This window comes from Lutjanus erythropterus, chromosome 20, assembly GCF_056507025.1.
Source record: "Lutjanus erythropterus isolate fLutEry1 chromosome 20, fLutEry1.hap2, whole genome shotgun sequence".
In the NCBI taxonomy this organism is placed as follows: Eukaryota; Metazoa; Chordata; class Actinopteri; order Lutjaniformes; family Lutjanidae; genus Lutjanus; species Lutjanus erythropterus.
This window is the reverse complement of record NC_139336.1, coordinates 34,987,501-35,013,864: the sequence shown is the minus strand read 5'-3', so window position 1 is coordinate 35,013,864 and position 26,364 is coordinate 34,987,501. Positions and strand designations below refer to the sequence as shown.

General features: G+C 40.3%; 1 protein-coding gene and 1 pseudogene across 2 annotated transcripts; both read right to left on the bottom strand.

The window, feature by feature from the left end:
• Positions 1-1,585: 1,585 nt before the first annotated feature.
• On the bottom strand, positions 1,586-13,240 carry LOC146308860 (uncharacterized; annotated as a pseudogene). The gene is made up of 8 exons (XR_014772672.1): positions 13,188-13,240; positions 12,548-12,601; positions 9,928-9,943; positions 9,601-9,709; positions 9,085-9,475; positions 6,920-6,994; positions 6,030-6,082; positions 1,586-3,269 (listed from the first exon to the last, which is right to left on the bottom strand). The product of XR_014772672.1 is annotated as an uncharacterized LOC146308860 (transcript).
• A 1,900-nt stretch (positions 13,241-15,140) lies between these two features.
• lmbrd2b (LMBR1 domain containing 2b) lies at positions 15,141-25,855 on the bottom strand. Its single transcript, XM_084746338.1, has 18 exons — positions 25,693-25,855; positions 23,302-23,509; positions 23,102-23,214; positions 22,400-22,498; positions 22,142-22,309; positions 21,258-21,468; positions 21,098-21,172; positions 20,910-21,023; positions 20,374-20,557; positions 19,347-19,528; positions 18,617-18,750; positions 17,604-17,709; positions 17,024-17,121; positions 16,623-16,726; positions 16,497-16,543; positions 15,924-16,038; positions 15,709-15,835; positions 15,141-15,310 (listed from the first exon to the last, which is right to left on the bottom strand). The coding sequence occupies exons 2-18, from the start codon at positions 23,473-23,475 to the stop codon at positions 15,247-15,249; spliced, it is 2,115 nt and encodes a 704-aa protein (XP_084602464.1). The 5' UTR covers positions 23,476-23,509; positions 25,693-25,855; the 3' UTR covers positions 15,141-15,246.
• Between the last annotated feature and the right edge of the window lie 509 nt (positions 25,856-26,364).

The window sequence follows — 26,364 nt, the reverse complement described above, 5'->3', positions numbered from 1 at the left end:
GATGATCAGGTTTGGATCAGCGGCTTTGGATTTATGGAATAATTTACCCTCCATATAAGATTTAAATCATTTAAAGACCCTCCTCTTCTGTTTGGTGTTTAATTCAGGTACTTATGACAAAACAGAAACTTAAAATACAAAAGATAATAAATGATAAAACACTGAGTCAGTTCACTGAGACGTACATGTATGACACTCATGGGGCTGCTCTGATTGGTGGAACCAACAAGAAGCAACAGTGGTTGGTCAAAAAAGTCGCAGTGATTGGAAAAATTTTCAAGGTTGTGCAGAATTGACAGGGATTGGTTGAATTGTTGTGATCACAACATCGTGACTTCCTGTAGGGACTGATATACATGTATGTATATATTTATATTTGTTTGTCTTATGTTTATTTTGTCCTTATTTGTTTGCTATTATAAGCTTGTAAGTCAGCTGGTTGATTTAAATGTGACGTTGACTCTCTTCTCATTGGATGATTGAGGCAAAGAGAAGAAGAAAAACAGGCTGTTTAGTTTACTCGACTAGTTTCACATCAACTGAATCAATCAATGAAGTTTGGAGTTTTTGCAGACCTGCCACAGAGCTGAGACGTCCCATCAAACAGGTGAGACACTTTAGAGACAGTCGAGACTGTTGGAGACAAAACAGCTGAGAAAAACTGTTAATATGTCCTTTTTTCACATTAGACACGAGATAAAATGTGATTATTGATCTGTCATCCACATGTTTATGATGATTAAATATTAAAGGTTGAATTTAAAACACAAAGTCTGGACTAAACTTTGTGTTTTGTCTCTAATGTAAAACCAAATGTTCATGTTTTTATGTCAGACTTTATAAATAAAGTTTTGACATCATTGTAAGTCTCTTGTTCACATCTGCTGCCTCCTGCTGGACAAAGGAACACAGCTGGTTTCTCTTCTGCCCTCAAACTAAACATCAAGTCAACATGAAACAATAAAACTTTCAAAATGTTCACATCCTGTCTTTGAATGAGAGAATAAAGCTGGTTTCACATTGATCACATCGATCAAACACATTGTTTCTTCTGTTCAAAACAACGATCAATAAAGTCATATGTAGTGACATCAGTGAGAGTCCACACTCAAACAGCACAGGACACAATATTCAGATGTCAGTAGATTTTTATTGACAGACGTCATCAACATGACACAGATATGAGGAGAGACAGTCTGTCCTCACGTCTTCTATCACTGACTTCCTACTATAGATAACACACGTTAACTGGATCAATAACAGGATTTATTACACCTTTCTTTACTCGCTCATTTTCTTCCTCTTCTTCTCTCAACATGTCAAACATCTGTTCCTCCTTAAACTCCTGCACACAAACATCCTGCTGTTCTTCACATAGATTATTAATATTCTCACAACACTTGGACACAGGAAGAATTTAAACCTCCTCCAGGCTCAACTCCTTTACAATGAGTTCACTTTAGTTTCACAACAACTTCAACACTGTAAAATCATGGCGGTTATATAAGACTCATCTATTAATACGAGCACAAACATGATTAGACTCACACTAACAATCATACTGCAGAGAAACAAACCAAAACATTTAACACCAGGTGGCGCCGTCATTACATTTAATCGTAAATGTGGCAGAGACGCCTTTGTTCTCCAGCAGAAATCTATTTGAGAAACCAGGTTTGTGGTTCACAGGACAGTGGTGGGAACACAGAGTCAACGTTCCTGCTCTGGTTCCTTTACGTTTATCCACTCAGATTTTCATCTCTTTCAGTTTCTGGACCTTCTCTTCATCTCCTTTCTCCTCCATCTTCTCAATCAGGAAGTCCAAGTGGACACGAGTGGACACTGAATCAATATTCAGGGCGATCTGATCCAGTTTGACGACATGCTGGAAGGATTTTTCCAACCACTCATCTTTGTCGGCTGTCAGGTCTTTTATTTTCTTCTCTAGATTTTCCAAAATGCTCAACTTGCTCACACTTTCTTCCTTGTTCCTTTCATACTTCTCTTTCACAACTTGTTTGGTCATCTTAATTTTTCTCGGCTTGTTCACATAGATCCACTTTTCTTTGACGTGAGCTGAAACAGGACACTTCCCAGTGCAGACAGTGCAGCGGCCATCTTTCATCACCTCACAGTCTTTGGGATACCAACCCACTGTACATCCAGGATAGTGACAGTTCTCCTCACAGGCAGTGCAGCAGACAGCTCCTTCATAAAGGAACAAGCCCCACATCCCACCACTGACAGACTGTTTTTCTTTGTAGGTCTCATCGATCTCTACAGTGAACTTCTCATTGGTCTTCATCTCCTCTTCATGTTCCCTCAGAGCTACCTGAGTCTGATGGATTTCTATCTGTTGTAGTTCAATGAACTCAACTCTCTCTTGCAGGTTTTGGATGCAGGCTTTCAGTCTGATTCGCTCATTCAGGACGTCCACAGTTATCTTCAGCTTTTGAGGTGCAGTTTTTTCCAGGAGGTCTGTGAATTGACTCATTCCATCTGATGTTATTTTCCAATTTCTCTTTAAAACGTCCTTATCTTTCTTTGTTTTCTCTGTGGTCTGGCGGTTATTGAACATAAAATAAACAGGGTCGTTCCTCTCGTCTTTGGCACATTTAATTTTTGCATCTTCTAGAGCTTGAAGGGCGTTTTTAGGTGGCAGACCATCTGAGTGTGTGATGAGGGTGACAATGTTCTTCTCCATGTCTTTTCCAAACAGAGACATCACTGAATCAAAGATGTACCTCAGTCGGTCACTCAGTCGACATTCAGTTGCTTTCAGCACCAGACCCACAGCATCAATCTCATGAACGCCGTCCTTCGAGCGGAACAAGTCACATAATCTGTGAGTGACAATGTCGTCTTTTTCGGTCCCTCTGGTGTCTCCAAATCCAGGAGTATCGATGATGGTCAGAGAGTAGGACAGAGTTTTATCTTCAAAACCAAAGATCTGGTACACGATCACATCTGATGTCTGACTCTCTGTCTGTCTTTTCTTCTCGTCCTCTACGATCTCAAACCAGACGTCGTCCTTCCGCTTCACTCCCATGGCGTAGTTGACCAGAGCGTTGATCAGAGTAGATTTTCCTGTTCCTGTTTCACCAACAAGCAAGATGGTTTTATTTGTCTTGTTTGGATTTTTTTCTCCAAGAGTCATTCTTTTCAGAGTTCCAATATTTTCTTCCTTTGGTTTCAGCTGGTAGACAGCAGGAGGTCCTGATTGGATCAGGACTTTGGAGGTGATGTGGTCATATTTGGATGACGATTTCCTGTAGAAAAGAAAAAAAACATGAATTAAAATACAACTGAACAGAGAATTGAATTAATAAAACCTCTCTACTTGCTGGGGTTGAAAATAATAATAAAACATTGTATTTATACATCAGTTTTCCAGATGAGAGCTCAGCGTCTGTTTTTGAAACTTCTGAGATGTAAAAGTGGATTTATTTTTACTGCTGCCTCTCAGCTTCTTGTTCATGAAACAATTACAGACGTGCCAACCGACCAGATGAGAGCTCAAAGTTTATTTTTTTTCATTTCTGGGATTAAAAAGTGGATTTATCTTCATGTCTGCTTGTAAACCTGCGTGCAGCAGCACCATGCAGGAGCTGACCACACTTTTTACAGGGTGAGTAAATGACACTGTGCTTTTATACTGACATTTTGGCTGCGTGAGCAAAAGTGTGTTGCATTTTCATGACCACTTAAATCTCAGCGAGCTGCACCCAACATGAGCCATGACCCCAACTGACCTCCGAGCAGGCTGCGGTCACGTCGCACTGACCTCAGTAAACTGTTGCTCATAAAGCTTGTGCTGCTCGTCTAGTGGGAGGGGCTAAAACGAAACCTAACTCAGATGAGACTCAAAAATCAAGTTTCTACCTACTGCAGCGTTCAATGAACTCATCCTGATCTGCCACAAAGCTGTGGACTTTGAGAGGTGAAGTTTGACTGAGCCACAGAAAGAAGGGAAAGAGTGAGACAGGGATGGAACAGATCACTTCAGATCACTTCAGACCACATCAGATCACTTCAGATCACATCAGATCACTTCTGATCACATCAGACCACATCAGATCACTTCAGATCACTTCAGATCACATCAGATCACTTCTGATCACATCAGACCACATCAGATCACTTCAGATCACTTCAGATCACATCAGATCACTTCTGATCACATCAGACCACATCAGATCACTTCTGATCACATCAGACCACATCAGATCACTTCAGATCACTTCTGATCACTTCTGATCACATCAGACCACATCAGATCACTTCTGATCACATCAGACCACATCAGATCACTTCTGATCACATCAGATCACATCAGATCATTCAGATCACATCTGATCATATCAGATCACATCAGATCACTTCAGATCACATCAGATCACATCATGGCGTTGAGTCTTTTTAATCAGCTGCTCTTCACAGTGATGTGCTGCAGAGTAAAACAGTGAGCATCAGTCCTGCCTTGAACTGCAGCTCTGCATTTAGATTTTGGGTAAAATAACTTGTATATAAGTTACAGTGAAACTGTTTCATGAAGTTACATGAAATCCACAGATCACATGCAAAACCTCATGGATTCATGCCTCTGTCTCTGCTCACATGGCAACTGACCGTCCTCTGCTCGTCTGTCTGTGTGGACAACGCTGCAGAGACTAGAGCCTCTTTAGAGACACTTGTGCTGTTTGTCTTGACTTGGTTTGACTCGGCTAGTCATGGCCACACGGCAGGGATTCACATGTCAGTGCTGTCGAGGTGAGTGTCTGTTAGCTGAAATGTCCTTGTTTTTAGTCAACTGCCTGACGCTGGACGTTTCACTTCCTATAAACTCTTCAATGTAGAAGTTCCCTATTTTTTTGTTATGTAAAAACTTTTATTATGAAGCAGCAAACTCAGAAAGTTTTGTCTTCGTCAGCAGTAACTTAACAGGACTCCTATCAGCTGAAAGACAACATGATGAAATTCCCAAATAAAGCAGAAACCTCACACAGTTTTACAGGAGAGAAACTAAACTTCAAAGCACAGAAATAAAATTTGAAAGTACAAATTGCTGGGAGCTGAACACACAGACTCTTCTACAGACCACTGTGTCTCTGCTGGAGAAATGGAGGTTCAGAGATGATGAGCTCGAGAAATATCCTGAACCCAGTGTCCTGATGAGAGTGACGCTCTGCGCCGCTGCAAAGTGACACAATCAAACACCACAACTGCTTCAAAAACATCAGAACTGCCACGACTCTGACAGCCTGGTGGACGTCAATAAAATACAAAACATCACAGTATCACCAACAACACAGAGACACATGACACAAGTCTGACTCTTTATGATCAGAAGAAATTAATAAAACTAAACCAAACTCACCCTGAAAAAACTCCACAAACCCACATCAACACTTACTGTGATGTTCTTGTTTTTTATTCATTTATTTTCTCTGTGTTGTTGTTTCTCTCTGGTTTGTTTTTGTTTTGTTTTTCTTGTTTATATTTTCTTTTCCTCATGTGTCCTTTAATGTCTCGGTATGAAGGATTGTTGTGTGATGTCAGTTCATAAACACACAGACACACAATTATTGTCTTCAGTTCACAAACTCTGACTGAGTGTTGATCAAAGAAAAGCTGATGTATCACAGTGTTTTTATTGACATTTATTTTAATTGATTTTGAATGTATTTGTATTTATTTAAGCTGTTTAGCTCCGCCCACTGTCTTTACATCACAGCCAGGAAGAATTCTCCACTATGATTTTCTGTCAGGTCTGCTTTCATTCTGGTTGTTCAACATTATAATCAGATGTAAAATAAATGGATCAGTTACACACCATCTGATATCTGATCAGTTTATCATTGAAAACAATCAGCTTCATCAATAAATAATAACTAATGTTGTCAAACGTTGTAAATTGTCTCATCATGTAGTAAAACCTGATTCAGCTTCATTTACACCGTGATGCATTTCAAGAACACAACAAACACTGAAACACTCTGTGTCGTCATAGAAACGTCAGTATGACTCACGTTGCCGTGGTAACAGCTTCACAGGAGCTTGAGGATGGAGCAGCTGATTGGTTCTGTGGACAGAAGAGAAACAAGTGAGTAAAGTGAAGCTCCTGTCAGCTGTAATGTTGGTGTCAGTAGCTCCTGTTAGATCCTCTATCCTGACTCAAATACACACATTTTAAAACACAAAGTGTGTTTGTGAAGTTCTGCTCCTCAACATGAACTTTAAGCTGGACCTAAACCAGCCTGCCTGTCTGTCTGCCTGTAAGACTGTCTCTGCAGTCGTCACACCTGACTGCTGTCTCTCTGCATGTGGGTCCAATCCTGCATTTCCTGAGTCACAACAACAACATTATTATTCTTGACTTATTACTTGTTGATGTATTATTTATTTATTCATCTTGTATTTTTCTGTCCTCTTTGCTGCTGTAACACTGCAGATTTCTCTGTTTTAGGACAAATAAAAGATGATTTGATCTTGTAGAATCAGTGAAATGTCCAGGTTGTATTTCTGTTGTTGAAGTGTCCTTCATCTCTGCTGTCCCTTCAGTTCTCTGTCTGTCCCGTCCACTATCACAGCACAGTGACAAAGTCCCTGCAGGACTTATTTTGACCCCATCAATGATCTTTGTCTAACTGGAACAAGTTCCTAAACCTGATCAGCACCTTTATTCTGACAGTATAACAGGATGTTGCACATTTATTATTAATCATATTTCTAACTTGGAAGCTGTGGAATAAGAACAACAGTTGATAATTAGTTTGAAACACAAACTAAATGTTACAGAAAAAAAGATATAAATGAATCATATAGATGTCAGGCAGCAGGTTCACTTATTACATTTGTCCTTATGCATTTATATGAGCTGTGATCATAACATGTTCAGTATTGTAATAAGTCTTCTTACCTGTTGTTGACTTGTTGAAGCTCTCTGTTGCTGAGGAGGAAGACAGCAGCTTTTAAACAGCTGAGAGGTCAGATGCTGTGGTCAGTCTGATCTTATCTTCTTAGAAACACATGGAACTGAAAAAAATCACTTCCTCTCTGCAACTTTCTGTTTCACTGATTATTTTAACTCGCAGCATTTCTCTGAAATCATGTGTTAACAAAATGTGGCCACGTCTCATTTCCAGAATTACAAAAACATCTCTTAAAGCTGCAGCCTAAACTCTGCAGGAAGTTAAACATTTTGAATTAAATCTGCATTTTAGATTTTTTTTTTTGGCCACTTATAGTCATTGTACTTTAAGAAAGTCCTCCTGCAGAATTATACTGATTAATGTCAGTATGTTTGGACTCTGGGGACAGAAGGCAGACCTGATCCAGACCATCTGAGACGTCTGGACGCTTCATAACAGAGCAGCAGATCAGAAATGTCTCGAAACCATTCAGTGTTTTATAAACCAACAGTAGAACTTTAAAGTCAGTTCTTTGTTCCACTCCTGGATTTTTTTGGATCCATTCCTGGTTTTAATGTAGATATTAATATTCAGGTCTGAGTCCAGAACTACAACAAGATCTTGGTCCTGCTTTGTGGTCTTTAATGATCACTAATCTTTTAATTCTTCTTTTGGCTCCAAAAACAATCATTTCTCTCACACACACACACAGACACACACACACAGACACAGACACACACACACACACACACACACACACACACACACACACACACACACACAGTGGATACTAAATATAATTCAGTGGCTCCTCTTGAAAAGTAAATCAGATCATATAGTGAGAGTTTGTCATTAAACATGACATCACTTCCTTCCTGTAGAGGTTTTCCTTTTTATAAAGTCACTCATTGGTTTCCAGCTTCCTTCATAAACATCCAGTTTGTTTTTCAGAGTTCATTATTTTCTCTAATGACATGCATTGTGTCATATTCTCAACCCGAGCACCGACTGAAAACCATCACATGTTGTTTTGTCTGCAGTTGTTTATTTAAAAAAGTGCTGATTAAGGATGTTTGTGTATTAAAGATATTTTCTCAGAAGTCATGAGAACCACTTCCTTATAGAGGTCAGCAGCGTCCAGCTCGCCTGGTTTAATGAGACATTTCTCAGATTAGACTGATCTGTGACGGGGAGCTGGACATATTCATTTATTTCTTTACCTCGTACCAAACATTAACCACGTTAAGAACTGTAGGATGGACAGTGTTTGCTCTCAGGTATTTTAGCTCAGATGAATACAGGTATAAATAAAATGGTAACTGAACAAAGCATGACTCTATATTTATCCATGATGGTGTCTCTCCAATAGAAACATAGAACATTATAGTTCTCAACTGTGCTGCCAGATCAAACCGATAAAGATTTGGACACTTTAACCCCCTTCTGTCAGATGAAAGACATAACAAAGACACGTCTCTCTGTCCTTGTAGTTCAGGCATTTCACAATAAAAGCTCTCGGAGCAGAGTCCGGCCTTTGGCTCGCCAACTGATGGATCTCTCTACAACAGGAAGTGGTATGTTCAAGTTGTCTATGATCCATTTTTCCATGTAAGAGCAGGGGTCAGAGCCTTCCTCGTTCTCAGGTATATCCTGTATACGCACCGTTACTGCGCCGGCTCCTGCACGCCAAGTTGTCCACCTCGGTGGTGAGAAGTTTTTTTTTTTTCAGCTCCTTGCAGCCTGTTCATCACATCTTCAGCTGTTCTGCCTCAGCAGTGCAGCTGCTGCATTCTTTACTGTCAGACTGGATGTTGTTAATCGCTGCCAGTACACCATCTATTTCAGTCTGAACATCCTGTTTGAACGACTGTACAGCCTCCATGATGTCCACAGTGGAGGGACTCTCCATGTCTTCAGAGGGATCCTGCCTCCACCGAGCTCCCGTCTTCAACCTAAGACCAAAACAGTGAGTATAACGGAGAAATCAAAGTATTTTTGTCCAACATGATGTGACTTTGTGTTTAGTTGGTGATATAGAGGAGGGAGGGAGCTGTTGGACTCCACATTAACCACCAGGGGGCGTCCTCACTCCATTTAAAACCACTGATGCTTGATGCTAATCTGTCCAGTGGACAAACTGATGGTGATTAAACATGAAAGTACAAGAACAAACAGTCAAGTCAATCCTGTGTTGCAGGTTTTGGATGCAGGGTTTCAGTCTGATGTATGAAACACTTCATCAGTCACTTTCAGATTCTGAGGAGGCTTTTTTTTTTTCAGTCATTCAACTGGCTGATTTGGTCCGTTGTTAAGTTCCAGCAGCATTTAAAGCCAACTTGTCGTCCTGTTCTCTCGTCAGTCTGAGTTATTAAACAGGAAGTGAACAGGTTGATTCTTCTCATCTTTGGAACATTTAATGTTTGCAGCTTCAAGGACTTTCAGAACATTTTCTGAGTGTGTGATGAAGGCGACAATCTTCTCCTCCATGTCTTTTCCAAACAGAGACATCAGTGAATTAAGGATGTAACTCAGTCGATTCTCAGCATCAGACCCACAGGATTCATCTCATGAACAAGTCGATAATCTTTGACTGACAGCCTCATCTTGAGTTCCTGAGGTTCTCCTGTTTCCAGGTGTATCAACGATGAAGCTCAGGTACACGATCACGTCTGATGTCTGTCTCTCTGACTTGTCTTCTCGTTGACCAGAGCGTTTCTCAGCCTTCTTACACGTCCAGCCGTCTGTTTCTCTGGTTTCCTTTTTCTGATCTCATCACTTTTAGTCACATCTTCACTCAGCTGAATTAAACAGAATTCATGATGTTCAAAATGATTCAAAATGATTTTTCCTTCATGAAAAGAGTCCAGAACGACAGAAGACGTCTCTCATCTACAGTGTTTCTGAGAATAAACGGGACCAAAGTGTTTGTATCATCTTTATTGACACGACACTGTAAAACATACATCATCTCTTCATTAATGTTTCACTACTGTAAAGAACACGGAGATCTACTGACTACACCGACGCTCCACCTGCAGGAGCAGAGATCAGAACAGACGATAAATATTCACATATTATTCAGAACATAAAATTCAAATCGATCATCAGCAGAATCAGCAGGAATGATGAGACTGAAACACGACTGGAATCAGCAAAGATCCAGAAATACAAAGTCACTTCAATGATTTCAGCACATCGTTAATTAGTTCATATAATACAAAAGATATCATACAAATATACATGTTAACATGGACGAAGACCGAAACTGACTGAATCAAAAGTGAAGAAATATCTCAATAAATAAATGAATATGTCATTAAATGCACCAAAAATAATATTCAAAATAAATCCAGGCAGTATTTAATTCATCAAATATGACACAAATCGTTATTTGTTTTAATTTGCTTCTGTATTAAATTACATTTCCATTAATCCCCCTATTTATTCACTTTACCATTTAATTTTCCAATTTCTTAATATTTCAAATTTATTTCTGTATTTAATTATATTTTGGAGTTGATCTCTGCACTCTGATGTTGATCAACCAATGGAAGAAATCTGGAGAAATAAACACAAAGCAGAAATAATACAGGAATAAAATAAAATAAAATTTAAAATGAACAAATTAATAAATAATATGGAAATTAAATGAGAAAGTAAATAAATAGAAAACAAACAAATTAAAATGGAAATATCAGTTCAAGTCACATTTAGTCCATGAATTAATGCCTACATGTATTTTTAATCTTATTTTGTTGCATGATGAATTTATTTCTCTTATTGATTTATTGATTGATTGATTTTCAGTTGTGTCAGTTTGTGTCGTCCACTCATGTACAGAGGAGGACATCAGTGGTGAGTTTGTCCTGACGATGAGGATGTTTGTTTAAAGAAGCTCAGCTGAACCTGCCAGCAGGATCTCTTCATCAACATGTGCAGGATTTAAAGGAGCAGTCCTGTGTTTTCACTTGTTTTAACACTTTTACAGCAAATCAAAGCTGCAGGATGTTGATCTGCGCCTGTCAGGAAACGAACACCTGCCAGCTCACCGACTCTCAACTCTGAAACACAAATGAAGCTGATATTTTTGTTTATTGTAATTAGAGCTGCAATGATCAATTGATAATTTATCAATTACTAAATGAATCACCAGAGGTGACAAAAGAACACAGTCTTTACTGCAGATACGTCTTTTTTATCATGTTGCACCTTTTGTGTTGTTTGTTGTCTTATGTTTTTTTTCGTCTTGTTAAATCTTTCAACAAAGTATTTGTACTTAGTTACATCACATCTCTGCAAATCAACAACTATTTTGATAATTAATTAACAGGTTTGGGTCATTTTTGTTTAAATAAGGAAATAAATTCTCTGATTTCAGTTTCTTAAATGTGAATATTTTCTGGTTTCTTTCCTCTTCTCTGACTGGAAACTGAATATCTTTGAGTTTTGGACAAAATGAGACATTTGAGGATGTCGTCTTGGACTTTGACCAACATTTTTCATAATGTTTGGACATTTTATGGACCAAACAACTGATGGATTCATGGTTCAGAGCTGCTGGCAGGTGGATGTTGTTCCCTTTGGACAGAGCCAGGCTAGCTGTTTCCACCTGTTTCCAGTCTTTATGCTAAGCTAAGCTAACGAGCTGCAGGCTGAGATCAGTCTGAAGATGTAGAGGAGGATTTCACAAAATGTTGAACTGATCCTTTAAGTTGAATTTCACAGGACAGAAGTGTTTAGGTAACACTGGTCCCATAACTGCACGGTAAAGACGTGATAAATACCAAGTTTTATATTTGACATTTCTTAGTATTACCTCCAAATCTCACGGTTAATTATGTGATAATTAGGAAGTAATATTTTCATGTAGTTGGTGGTAATTAAGAAGCAACATATTTGATATTTCTCTGAATTTAACTTCAAATTAACATCAAATTTCATGGTAAGAATAAGATAATTCACAAGTGTCGTGGGGATATTTCTGAGAAACTTTAGTTATGATACTTGCTGTGAAAATTATTACCAAGAAATCTGTGGTTAATTTAAAAAAAGTTCAAATATGTGAAATGGTGATTACTGCCTGTGTATGAAAATAACATTTAGTTATTATCACATTCTTACCATGAAATGATGGGAAACTGGAAACTGTTAACAAGCTAAAACAGCAGAAGACTGAGGTCACGTCTCTGCATCTCATTTCACTTTGTCTGTATTTACAGTTCAAACATGGAGGGTTAAAGGAAACTTCTGCCATTTTCACCTCGAGGTGTCAAATATGGCAGTTGGGGGAAAAAATGGCACATTTGGAACCATTTTAACAAACATGAAGAGAAAAATGAGTTGAAACAGCTTCAGATGGTTCAGGACCACAGTGACCACGTGGTTTCTCACACCATCATGTTTAAATAAACAGAAATGAAAGAAAATTACATCCTATTTAAATTACACAACGCAGGCAAACAACAGACGCTGTTTATCATCTAATAAGCAGCTGAATGCCTGAAGTGAGATCACTGCAAAACACGAGGTACTGAAAAACTACTGCAGTACTGATACTTCAGACAACCTTACTGTCCACACCTGCAGTGGACTGGTGTGTGGACACAGACGGTAAACGTTCACCCTCTGATGCTTACGGTACGAGAACCTCCGCAGACGTGGAACGTGTACTGATCACGTCAGCTTTAGAGCTGCAGAACACGACAGGATGAACAGCTGATTGTTGATGACGTCAACGTGAGATTCTTCATTCTTCTTCATCAAAATAAAATTTGCAGTAATGACGATAATGAGCTGAACCCCGTCCACGCCACATGTTGTCGTCATAGCAGCTAAATGTGTCCATGGCAACATGATTTTTTCCATCAGATATCAGAGCAGTCCGAGGAGGAGGAGTTCTACTGACGTGACCCCGTGTGTTTCCAGGGAAACGGAGAAAACACAAGTAAAGAGTTGTTTATTTTGAGGAACGCTGATCCGCAGTACGAAGTTATTTTGATTCTTTTATTTTGTTGCCGACTGTAACTTCCTCAGTCCAAAACAAATTCTCACCTTTAAAAACTTCTTCAGCATCAACCAAAGTTAACAACAATCTCACAAACAGTGACATCACCAAGGAAGTGATGTCATATCAAATCACTGAGTGGTTTTCAAAGTAAAAGTCAGTGAAACAACTTCAGTGTTTGTGTCGGAATTTCATGAACGTTTCCATAAAACCTCGATGACGACAGCTGTGGTCATTTTTGTCACTATAATCGTGATATGAAGTTTTCTCACCCGTTCATCTCTGCAGCCAATAATGTCGGGAACGCTCGCCGCTCGAGGGTCATGTTTATTAAATCATTTACATGAACATCTGTACGATTCAAAGGGTTTTCAAAGTAAAAGTATTTTCACGTGTGATTCAGTTCAGGAGTTCAGCTGCTTCTAAATAATTTCAGCTTTTATTTGCTGCGTCCTTTAATCCTTCATGACAATCACACGTTCATCCATGATCAGAATTATTAGACATTCAGATGACGTGAAACTTATTGATTGATCAGTTGATAACACTTTATAATAACCATCATTCATAACTGGTAAACTTTAATTAATAGATATTTTACTGTTTACACTGAAATTAATTAGTATTAATGCTATAATTGATTTTATTATTAGTTGGTGTGACATAAAATAATGAGTTTAATTATATATTATATATGGTTCCATAGCTGAAAAGACAAGATTTACATTTTTCATTTAAATTAGTCAATTAACTGTTTACTGTTATAAATTATAATATTTAATAAACTACATGAATTATTAGTTAATGATCACCAAATGATTATTAAACCTTTGATAAATCATTACATGGAGACAGATATTTATAACACTTTGTTAATAATTAGTTTGTGAACCGTCTGTTGTTGTTATTATTATTATTTGGTTATTATGAAGCTGCAACAGATGTTTAGTTTGTTTAGTTTAATAACTGATGTACGTTGATGTACAGGAAGTTGTGATGTTGTACAATTTACACAAATTCAACCAATCAATTCTGTCAAAACACTGCACCTTTTCCACTAATCTGACCAATCAGAGTAGCTTCCTGTGAGCTCCACCAATCACAGCAGACTTCCAGATTTTTTTCACAGATCAATTTATTATTCAGTAATTTATTTTTCATTTTTACATTTTATTTTGTCACTGGTGCTGAGAAGAACATTATCAATGCATTCATCAACACTTTTATTTTGTAATGTTGTGTTTCCTTGTTTGACTGAGTTTGAAAAACATTTTTTCTCCCTGCTGCACTTTTTCATTTTTAAACAAAGCTGATTTTAATAGTTGAGTTTTTGTAATCCTGAGTCTTTTGGTAAAGTTACCAACGTACTCTGAGAACAGTTTGCTGTTTTGTTCTCTCTGGAACAATTTGCCTTTGATTTGAATTAATTTTACAAAACAAACTATCTTCATTTCAAAAACATCTCTAGAAACATCACAACATGCATCGCCATGAAATCAGGTATTTTAGGCTTCAACAATCAAAACAAACAGCCTAAAAAGTCGTGGACGTGATCCTACACAGGTAACAAACTTATTTTAACACTGATCTATTTCTAATCTTATCAGAGTGGTTTTAGTGCCTTTATTTTGAAAGTCCACCTGGATGTTGCATATTTGATGCGTTGAAAGCGAAACGTGTCGTTTATAAATATTATAAAGCTGCGACTGATGTTTATAAAACTTCAGAAATGCTTAATAAATGTTTACAAATTAAATGTAAACATCACTGACTGTTAACAGTAAAACTAGTTGAATTAACTCAATTGATTTATCATTTATTGATGATGGTTATAATAAAGTGTTAGTGATCAGGTTTATCAGTGACGACATACAGATAAATAAATCCACAACATTTAAGACAAAGAATAAAAAATATAAATAAACTCGCCTTCATTGAACCTTTCATTAAAGTGATGTGACGTGTGGACATGCAGCTGCCGCAGACTCACACTGAGCATGCTCACACTCCTGCCGTCATGACATGCAGCTCAAACAAACAGGAGGAGGATCTGGATCAATATCTGTCATTCACACCTCACGCTTCACGTAAATCTGATATTCCTTCAAAAGTGTCTCTGCTCACCTGCAGCCGCGAGGGACAGACGAGTTTCTGAGGATCTCTGCAGGCGACAGAACTTCACTGATATATGTGACCTGTTTTTTTTTTTTTTTTTTGTTTGTTTGTTTTTAATTATCATGCATTCTGGGAGCTGTGAGATGGAGGTCATGTGGTACATTCACTTCCTGTGGACAGTGACGTTCAGGTGCGTTCCAGTTTAAGACTTCCTCATCAGACGTCGTCGAATATTCGGCTCCGAGACGACGACATGGACAGATAACGTCCTCCTGCATGTCTGAAAGAGCAAAAGAAAAAACTCAAATACACAAGTGAAACACACAGAACACACACAAGTGTTGGTGAAGGCAGTGAGGCCTGCAGACTCAGGTGGGGTCACACAGGTGACGTCTGTTCACTCCGAGACAAAAACACGATGAGATCCACTGCAGTCATTCACCGAGTGACGTCACATTTCTTCAGACACCAAAACTAAACTGAAGCTAAACATAAACATAACAGTAAACTAAGCAGCTCCAGGCGTGTGTGTGTGTGTGTGTGTGTGTGTGTGTGTGTGTGTGTGTGTGTGTGTGTGTGTGTGTGTGTGTGCGTGTGCGTGTGTGCGTGTGTGTGCGTGTGTGCGTGTGTGTGTGTGTGTGCGTGTGTGACCTCTGCACAGGAGGAAGTGATGTTTACCTGCCAGCCTCTGGGTCCAGAGGGTCGTCTGTCAGAGAGTCGGCGTTGAAGTCTAAAGGTTCGGCGTCCTGCAGCAGCTCGATGCAGTCCCTCTCTGCACGACCCCCCGAGCGAGAATATTTAGCTTCTGTTCAACAAACGACAGCTTCGTTAGTTATCAGCAGGCGAAGCTGCAGACCGAACACAATGAGCGAATCAGCTGCTGGCGGACGTACGTCTGTTGTTGCCAGGGGTTACAGAGTCGGAGTAACTGGTCTCCTTCATTTCATGACTGCTCCTGTTCCTCGCCGTGTAGTCCTCTCTCGGGTTTCCGTAACGCTCCTTCCACTCCTGAAACACACACAGATCGGCAGCTCATTGGTTAAAGGTGAGGCGGGAGTGATGGAGGCGGAGCTCAGCTGCTCTTCTCTGTACATTCAGATGGTCTCTGTGTGTATGTGTGGTTCTGTGAAGTGTGTGAACACTACATTCCTGTATACACTCATCTACAAACGTCTGTCTCCATGGAAACACATTCATGACAATATGATGGAAAAAAGATCCTGTAACTCAGTATAATGAGAAACTTTGTCCAAATCACGTCTCACAATCTGAAAATGATGAAAAACTTTCTCAAAATGACGTCATTATTGAGTCATGATTGTGAGATACTAACTCAGAATTTTCAGATAGGGGAGACCCGGTGCAAAGGTAACGTTATTTTAAATATTTTTAAATGTAGACGGTACTGACGGCTGCTGTCTTTGAGTTCAGTTTTTATTGAGGACTGGATGGTTATTTTTACTCACCCTGCGTCTGTTCTCTCCGTCTTCAATCCTTTGCCGCTTCCTTTTCTCTAAAAAAAAACAACAGAAACAGATTTGTGAAGGGACAGTTTAACAAACTGCAGCTCTGTGTTACTGTGACACTTTTACCTCGTCGGATCAGTTCTTTGCCCTCATCGATCAGGTCAGAGGTCATTTCACTGTCGCCCATAAACTGCTGGAAGCCCAGAAGGTTCAGACAGCGAGTCCCCAAACTGAGGAAACAGTTCATTATTATACTTTTATCATCATCATTATTATTATTACACTTTAATCATTATCATTATTATCATACTTTGAACATGATCAACATTCTGGTTTTCTTACTATCTGATAACATAATTATAGTCATCATATTATCATATATTAAACATCAAGGGACCAGGTGGGAGTCGAACCATCGGACGCTGCAGAGATCATTTAATTATCTCAGCAGCTCATCACATCAACACGAAGCCCTGAATGTCGTGGCAAGACGCCGACGTGTGGAGCAGAGCTGTCAGGTGTCTCACCTGAAGTAGGTGGCGATACAGAGGATCACGATCAGCATCGGGTAGTAGATGTAGAATCCATTAGCAATGAAAGACAGAACACGCATCGAGCCCATGATCTGAAAAACAAAAGGCAGTCAGAGACACGTGGACCTGTGAGTCTGTAAGACAGGTGACGGCAGGTGACGACAGGTGACGACAGGTAATGACAGGTGACGACACGCAATCACAGGTAACGACATGTAATGAAAGGTGATGGCAGGTAACGACAGGTAACGACACGTAACAACACGTAATGACAGGTGATGACAGGTGATGACAGGTAATGACAGGTAATGACAGGTAACGACAGGTGACAACAGGTGACAACAGGTGACGACAGGTAACAACAGGTAACGACATGTAATGACAGGTGACGACAGGTGACGACAGGTAATGACAGGTAACGACAGGTAACGACAGGTAACGACAGGTGACAACAGGTGACAACAGGTGACGACAGGTAACAACAGGTAATGACAGGTAACGACAGGTAATGACAGGTAATGACAGGTAACAACAGGTAATGACAGGTAACGACAGGTGACGGCAGGTGACTCACTGAGGTGTAGGCCGTCTGCTCCTTGTCCTGGTGGGAGATGGCAGAGTCCATGTGGATCAAACCCAGGAAGTTGAGGCACAGAGGAGGCGTCAAACGACAGAACAACCTGCAGGTTAGACAGTCACGGTCAGCATCAAACACTGGTTCGTGACCCAAACGTGGGTCACAGGAGACTCGATCTGGGTCAACAAATAAATAAAAGAATTTGGAAGAAACTCTGCTAGTTCTTTATCTTCATTTATTTCTTTATTTAGTTCTTTATATCTATGAAACACTTTTTTAAATGTGTATATTGTTTGACTAATTAGAGGAAAAACATTTGTTCTGCCTAAATATATTTATTTTGTCTCATTCATGGTTTTCCTCATGAGAGGAAATAAAAACAATGAGATACATTTATTCCTCACGTGTAAAGTTTTTAATGTGTGTACATGTTTACAATAACATGCATCAAGATTCAGCCTGCAAATTATTTTTATTATCATTTAAACTGTTGATTAGTTTCTCCATTAATCACTTGATTGTTTGGTCTATAAAAAAGTGAAAAACTGACAATTTTGTGACGTGACTGATAATTATTTAGATCCAGTTTTTAACATAAAAAAGTCAAACTTCTCAGATTGCATCATGTTTACTTGGAATCCAGGTTATTTATTTGTTTACAGGTTATATAGTGTTGGTGAGGAGTGTGAGCAGCTGCACACAGATACAATCCAACCTCCTCACTTCAAAGCTTCAAAAGTTTAATGCATCAAGATGCATCAAGTGACGTTTTATCATCGAACCGAAGCCCTCAGAATCAAATCAAAGAGATTCCCGTCCTTAAGATGTCAGTAAACATGTCAGTAAACATGTCGGTAAACATGTCAGTAAACATGTCGGTAAACATGTCGGTAAACATGTCAGTAAACATGTCAGTAAACATGACAGTAAACATGTAAACATGTCAGTAAACATGTCAGTAAACATGTAAACATGTCAGTAAACATGTCAGTAAACAGCTGTTGACTTACATGCCGCTGAACTGGAGGCTGTAAGCGTCAGTCTGGTGATGGGACGCCAGGTAGTAGTAGTTGAAAACTCGGATGCGGAACACGGTGGAATAAACGCAGGTACACAGGAAGAAGATTGTGATGAAGCACGCCATCTGGTGGAGAGAAGTGTCATCACAAACCAGTTAGATCAAACTGGAGGAGATTCTTTGAGTTCTGAACAACATGTGATCAAACACTTCAGTTCTTCCAGTTAAACTTCGAACAGATGCTCCCATCACTATATTCTTGGCCAGGTCTGATTTTTTAAAAAGTCTGACCTCCTGATCCTGATTTCTTTTCTTTCAAAGTAAACTATATTTTATGTTTTGTAACTTTACTGGAAAATAAAACTGTATGTTCATAATAAAACTTGTTCATGTCCTGTTTTCTCTCTCCATCTCCATCTTTTCCAAACTTTCTTCCCTCACACGTTCTTGCCCTCTCGACTCATGTCCTCTGTAGTCTGACTCAGACTGCAGGACGTTTTTTAAACCCAGAGGTTTTCAAAGAGGGAGTTGAGTCTCAAATATTACATCAGTTATTAAAAAGGAGATCATATAGAATATCCTAAATGTGTGTGATTTTGATTTGATTTGATTTTTCGTTCAGAGATACAGTTCTGGTGAATCTTCTTGTTTTTCTCAGAGTCAGAAAGTCATTAATGACTTTTTAAAAAAATATATTTTAATAAAGAGTGTGTGCGTCTCACCTCGATGTACAGGTAGTTGTAGTCTCTTTCAGCCAGCTGGATGAACACGGCGAACAGTGAGAGGACGGGACGCGTGCTGAAGAAGGTGCACTCAGACCAGACGACGGCCACGCTGAACAGAGTCAAGACCACAGACAGCAGCCGGTAAAACCAGCGCTTCAGGAGACACTCCCAGTACCACTCTGCACAAAAACACACACAGACACACAGGACATGACATCACAGGACATTCATCTCCTCTTTATTTTCTCAATCAGCTGTTTGATTCATTAAATATCTGAAAAAGTTGATCAGTGTTTCCCAAAGAGACGAGGACAGAAACCAGAAAATATTCACATTTAAGAAACTGAAGTCAGAGAATTCTGACTTTTTCTTCTTACAAAGCGATGAATCCATTATCAAAACAGGTGATAAAATAGCTGGTGATTAATTTAATAGTTGATTAATGATCAATTAACTGATTGCAGCTTATATCCATCTAATGTCTCCAACAATATTCACATTATACAGGACGTCTGTCGGTGTCACGTACGGGACGTCTGTCGGTGTAACGTAAGGGACGTCTGTCGGTGTCACGTACGGGACGTCTGTCGGTGTCACGTACGGGACGTCTGTCGGTGTCACGTACGGGACGTCTGTCGGTGTCACGTACGGGACGTTTGTCGGTGTCACGTACGGGACGTCTGTCGGTGTCACGTACGGGACGTCTGTCGGTGTCACGTACGGGACGTTTTCAGTCAGCAACAACTTTAATCAAGCCTGAAAAGTTGAGCCCAAAAAAGACCAAAACTTTTCTTTACAAATTCTGAACCTCATTAGCATATTTCAGCCCAAATCTGATTACGCGACCCGATGGGACCCGACCTGACGGGACCTGTCAGGACCTGATGAGACCTGTCGGGACCCGTCGTGTTCGGACACAGATCTCAGGCTCTAATCAGTGCCTGTGGTTGTGGGTCACGTCTTATTCAGGTGAGGGTTTTGAGAACTGGTTTAAGGTAGACGGAGGCTGTGAAGTCAAACCCACCTACAGTCGGCGTGTAAACGTATCTGCTGAACCAGCTGACCGGCTCAGAGGACGGGAAGCTGTGGACAAACTGGTGGGTTGAGCTGGTCTCGTTCTTGGCTACGTCCTCCAGGTGGATGGCCTGCTGCAGGAGGATCTGCCACTGGACACGAGTCCTGTTGTGTCTCTGAACCGCATAGATCACCTGGACACACACAGAACTCACAGATTATTCATGAACATCGATCTCTCTGTGCTCATCTGAGGTTAAAAATGAGCCCTGCTTGTGTCTGATGCTGGTCTGACTGGACCTCAGCAGGTTGTCTCATCGTCTCATGTCCCGTCATGTCCTACTGTGGTTCTGATGCTGCCTCAAACATCCATCACTCTCTTCATACTGTGGCGTTCTGCACAGCTGTTCTCTGTTACAGCAACGTGACACCCAGCTGTTTGTACCAGTGACACCTGCTCACACCTGCAGTCTGGTCACCCTCATTACTTACCTGGATGAGATTAAAGGGACAGTTCACTCCAACATGTCACTGTGCTGCTCTCACCTGTTTATGAAGCTTCACCAGGCTCTTCTCACTGGGATAAGTGTTTTGTTTGTCATCAAAGTCCTCATAGTCGTCCATGTTCCTGCCCATCTTCTCTTGGTAATCCACGGGACACTGAGGGGACAAGTCCGTCAGTATATCTGATCCATGAATCACGTCTGCTGTTGTTACAGTTTTATTCCACTTACTTTCCTCAGAATGGTATCGATGTATTTCCTCAGTGGATGGTTGTACTTGATGGATTCACTGACTTTTCTCACCTCCTGCAGAAAACCAGACTCAACAATAAAAACACTGAAAATAACTAAACTTCATACATTACAGTGATTTCCACCGGCTGACGCTCACCTCCATGACGTCCTCCAGGTTCTCCTCTGCATCTGCCTTCTCTGTCATCAGCTTGGACGCCTTGAAGTAGGTCTTTATGAGCAGGTGTCCGTGTCGAGAGGCGTTCCAATAGGAGCGAGGGATTTCCACCAAACCGTAACCGAGCAGCAGCACCAGCAGGAACAGGCCCCAAGTGTTGGCTGCTGTGATCCCGATGGTCTGGAGCTCGTACCTGAATCCCACAGGGAGACACAACCGTCCTGCTGTCACACAGAGGGACCACAGTATGTCCTGTTTCCTAAACCTTTATCAAACCATCTGACATGTGCTGCATGTTAAACCTGACTGTGCAAAGAACTAGAATTAAAGGAGCAACACGGAGCCGCTGTGTGAACGAAGCCCACACAGCGAGGTGGAGTTTAAATACATTTTCTTTGTGATAATTTGGTATGTTTACTTCAGTAAAATTTAAAAGATCTGAGAGTCGGTCTAAATGCTGCTCAGAAAGAGACCAGGGCTGCACAATTAATCTCAATCGCAATAAAATCACAATATGACCAAATGTAATATCTAAATCACAGAATCAGAACCAAACTGCAATTCTTTGAAAAAGGCAAAAAGTAGTGAGAAAACAGCATTATGATGAGTTACTGCAGAGCTGCACAGGTTGTTTGGTTCACACCTTAATAAATATCACATCAGCATGATTTTAATCATTTTTTTAATCGCAATTTCAGTCAAAATAATCGTAATGACTCACACCGACCTCAAAATATTACAGCAAACCCTGAGAAAGCAGCTGTGATGCAGCTGATAAACTCTTAAAGCTGTTCAACAAATCGAAACCTCTTTACTCTCTTTACATCAATAAGTGATGATCAATAACCCGGTGGACGTCCACTCACCAGGACAGGTGCCACTCAGGATGGACAGCCACGTATATGAGCAGAGAGCCGAAGATGAGCAGGTACGTCCCGTAATAAATGGCGTTCTCTATCAGAGCTGTTTTGATCTTCCCAGTGATGGAGAAGCCTCCGGAGCGAGCGTACGACTGCATGAAGGGCAGCAGCAGCCTGAAAACACACGGCAAACCTTCAAACAACATGTGGTGCTACAAACTAAAACACAACAGTCCACACCTGTTGATGGTTTGTCATACGGACCACGTGAGACACTGAGACGTCCAGTACACCACCCTCCAGAACACAGGCATGATGCCGTCAGGGATGTAGCTCCACGGCTTGTAGCACGGCTTCGGTACACTGAAAAATAAAAATACATGTAAATAAAACAGACATAAAAACAGAATGTCATGGTTTACAAAAACTTTTTGACCAATAGTCAGTTGTATACAGAGACTTTGTCCTTCAGTAAACATTCAGCCTGTCCCTGACTGAGATTTTCTTTAGTCGAGTCAGACTGACGAAGCGTCAGCTGTCCTGCGCTCCGTGGTGCGCTCTGGTGAAGCGTCTGACAGCGCGTCACACACACACACACACACACACGTACATGCATGCATGTGTGTGCGTGTGTGTGTGCGTTGCCAGCTGGTTGACAGCTCTCATCATCTTTGCTCACAGACTTCCTGGGTTTGATAACATAAAACTCCAGCAGAGTGTTTGATGTTATCTAAACCAGGAAGAAGAAAAAATAACACACTCTAGAGTTAAATTATTTTTTGTCCCACACAGTCTTCTCTGTCATCTGCAAAGTGTCGTAGTCACTGATCAATCAATCAACCAATCAGTCAACCTTTATTTGTAGCACACCTTTCATTCAGGTTAGTATAATTCAACGTGCTCGACAGATGAAACCAACAGTAAGACAGAACAAGTCAAAACTGTGAGAAATAAATTGATACTGACCTTTTAGTGGGTGTGACAGATGTGTTTGGTGCCGTGTGATTGGCCGGTAGCGGGCTGTCGGTGGGAACAGAGGCGTGCTCCTTGTGGTCTATCTTACACTGCTTGTAGATGGTCTGTGAGGAGAGAACAAACACAGTGTTCAGTCTTCTGTGGAGTCTCCTGAATGTGGGGGACAGACGGTGTCTCCGTTCAGAACTGACCGTGCTGACGTCCAGAGGTAAAATAAACACGATGAGGAAACACAGGTACCAGGCCAGCAGCGTGCCGAACAGCACCATGCGCTGCTGCTTCTTGAAGTCTCCATAACGGTGCAGCAGGAACAGCGCCAGGAAAAACACCACGACGATCTCGATGCCCAGAGCAGCTCCACTCATCCTGCTGCGCTCCACTCAGCAGCCCGACGCTAACCTGCAACAGATGGAGCGTCCAAACACGTCTTCAACGAGGGATACTGTACAGATACGGTGATATGAGACTAGACATGAGTCTTTTCCTGGTTCTGCATTACAGTACAGTGATGTCATTTCCTGTTCTAGCTGTTCCTTTATTTGTTTTTACCCACGTCGTCATTATATCATCATTAAATTTTATGAAAGCACCAATGTCCACATCACCAAGCTCTAACTCTGATACACACTGCTGGGCAGTTTAATCCAATGGTTCCCAACCTGCGGTCTGGGCCCCACTTAGGGTGCTGCCAGAAATCACAGTGGGTCCCCAAGACTTTGTCTGTTCTGAGGTTCTCAAAATCAGATTCTCAGTTTTGTTCCAGCTCCTTCCAGCTGTGGTAAAGAAGATTTACACACAAAGTGATTATTACTCCTCTTCATCACATTAAAACACATGTTTTTGTGCATTTATCTACCAAAATTATGATTTGTGAGAAAAAGTTTCACATTTCAAAATGTGTGACTTCTCTGTAAATAGACTTCTTGTTAGGGTTGAGAAGTCTGAGCCTTTCCTTGTTCCTTCCCTTGTTCCTTTCCTTGTTCCTTTCCTTGTTCCTTATCCTCGGTGACTGCAGATGAGCAGGTGAGCAGGACTGTCAGTTAATGTCACACTTTAATTCAATGTGCAGCAAACTTCAACACTGACTAGAAAATATTCACAAGTCATTCACTTCGATCACTGTTAAATATTAAAGCCACATGATTTGTTAAAAAAGTCACACTGTGATCATTTTGACTGAAAAATGTGATCTGATTTGTGGAAATGATCAGTTTTCACTCACAATTTTCAAGTTCATTGAAAAAAACCCTGATAAAATGAAGGTGATGATGATGATGTGATATTTACTGAGGTCTGAACCAAACAAACAGGTTTTCTTTCACCTGGAGAACAAACATTTTTAGGTGAGAACGTGTGCAGAACCTGCTGTTCTGTGACACATTTTTCCTTTTTCAGTGCTGTCAGGATACTGACCACAGACACAGACCGAAAAACAGCAAAATGTGTCAAAAAATGTGAATCAAACGAGCATTTTGTATTAAATATCATGTTTCAGAAATGTTCCGTCCTGCACAGCATTATTTTACAGACTCCTGCAAAAAAAATCAAACTGTAAAGATCTGATTTTAATGAAAATGAGAATAATGATGGAAAAATTCACTTTTCCTTCTAATACTACAAATTATATCACAACTGCAATTTCAGTCACAATAATCACAAGTAGATAATTTTTCAAAATCATTCAGCCCTTGTAATATTGTAAAAAAAAAAGTATGTTGTATAACTACACACAACAATATAGTAAAAACAGAAATATATAAACAACAAAAAATATACAACATTATATACAACAGTGGGACATATAATAGAGTCAAACAAGAATAATGCTGAAGATGGGGGACGAGTATGTTAGGATGCAGGTATCAAAATAATATTCACCTGAGAAATACATCAATTAAAATAAAAAATACATTAAAAAAGTTACAAAATACATTTTAAAGATAAAGAATAATAAATAAATATAATAAATCCTACAGGACAGGACAGGGCAGGACAGGACAGGACAGACAACCCTCCCACCAACATTGACTGAAAAGTGATTAACTTTCCCTTTAAGTAAAGTAACTGAGTAAATGTATCCTGGCAGAGTAGAATACTCTCACCACACCCTGTAATCATGTAACGACTGGTCACGTGCCGAGATCTGGTCTCACACACAGACAGACAGACAGACAGAGACACGGATTGATAGACAGACAGAGAGACAGAGAGAGACACAGACAGACAGAGACACTCCGACAGACAGACAGACAGACACAGAGACAGAGACACTCCGACAGACAGACAGACAGACAGACAGAGAGAGACACAGACAGACAGAGACACTCCGACAGACAGACAGACAGAGAGAGACACAGACAGACAGAGACACTCCGACAGACAGACAGACAGACAGAGAGAGACGTGAGGACATCAGAGCTGTCAGTCAAACACAGGAGAGACACACAGACAGATCTACGTCACCGTTGTCTCTCTGTCCTCAGTCAGGGAACCACCTCAGAACCGCCAGCTAACGTTAGCTCCTGCTAGCTACCATAACAACAGACGGACGGACAGTGGGTGACGTGTTTCCTGTGTCTCACCGTGATGATTTCTGTCCCGCAGCTCTCACATCAAACTGTCCCCTCACTCTTCTTCTTCTTTCTCTTCTTCTCTGTTCTTCCTCCGCTGCGTGAAAACCATTAAAATACCAGCTGCTTCCTCAACAACACTCACTTCCTGCTTCTACTCGGCACAGAGTGACGTCAGAGCTGACGAATCAAGCCTCTGCTCATGCGTACTAGTGTTTTATTTTATTCATTTATTTTTGAGGCGGCTGGTAAACAATAAATTAATGCGGTACCGCCGCCAACTGGTGTGGAGTGTTGATGACAAGAGAGGATAAAAATAAAATAAAATAAAAGAGACTGTAACAAAAGGCCATAAACTTTTAGCCTTTATAAACTTTTGGTCTGAAATATTTCAGTGCACTCAGTGTTCAGTCTTTTGTTTTTTGATGAATAAATCTGGATTCATTTAGAATTCACATGAGCTCTTTTTATTCTAAAATACATTTCCATTTGATTTTTATTTGATAAGCATTTTACTTCCGCCCCTCTCTGGTTCTCACGCCTCCAGTTCTTTGATTTGAAAAAAAAAAAAAAAAAAAAAAAAGGTGGAAACGCCCGTGGACATAAAAAGGTGCAGACAAACATCCAATCAGAGAGCTTCACTTTCTGCCGCTTCCATTAAAAACCAAACATTCAGAGGTTTGA

Bases quoted from the DNA above. Each gene is read 5' to 3' on its own strand.
- lmbrd2b (XM_084746338.1), bottom strand. From the start codon at position 23,475: ATGAGTGGAGCTGCTCTGGGCATCGAGATCGTCGTGGTGTTTTTCCTG. The intron at 21,469-22,141 runs GTGAGTGGACGT...TGTGGGATTCAG, and splicing joins CCTGAGTGGCACCTGTCCTG to GTACGAGCTCCAGACCATCG. The intron at 21,024-21,097 runs GTAAGTGGAATA...TTGTCCCCTCAG, and splicing joins TCGATACCATTCTGAGGAAA to TGTCCCGTGGATTACCAAGA.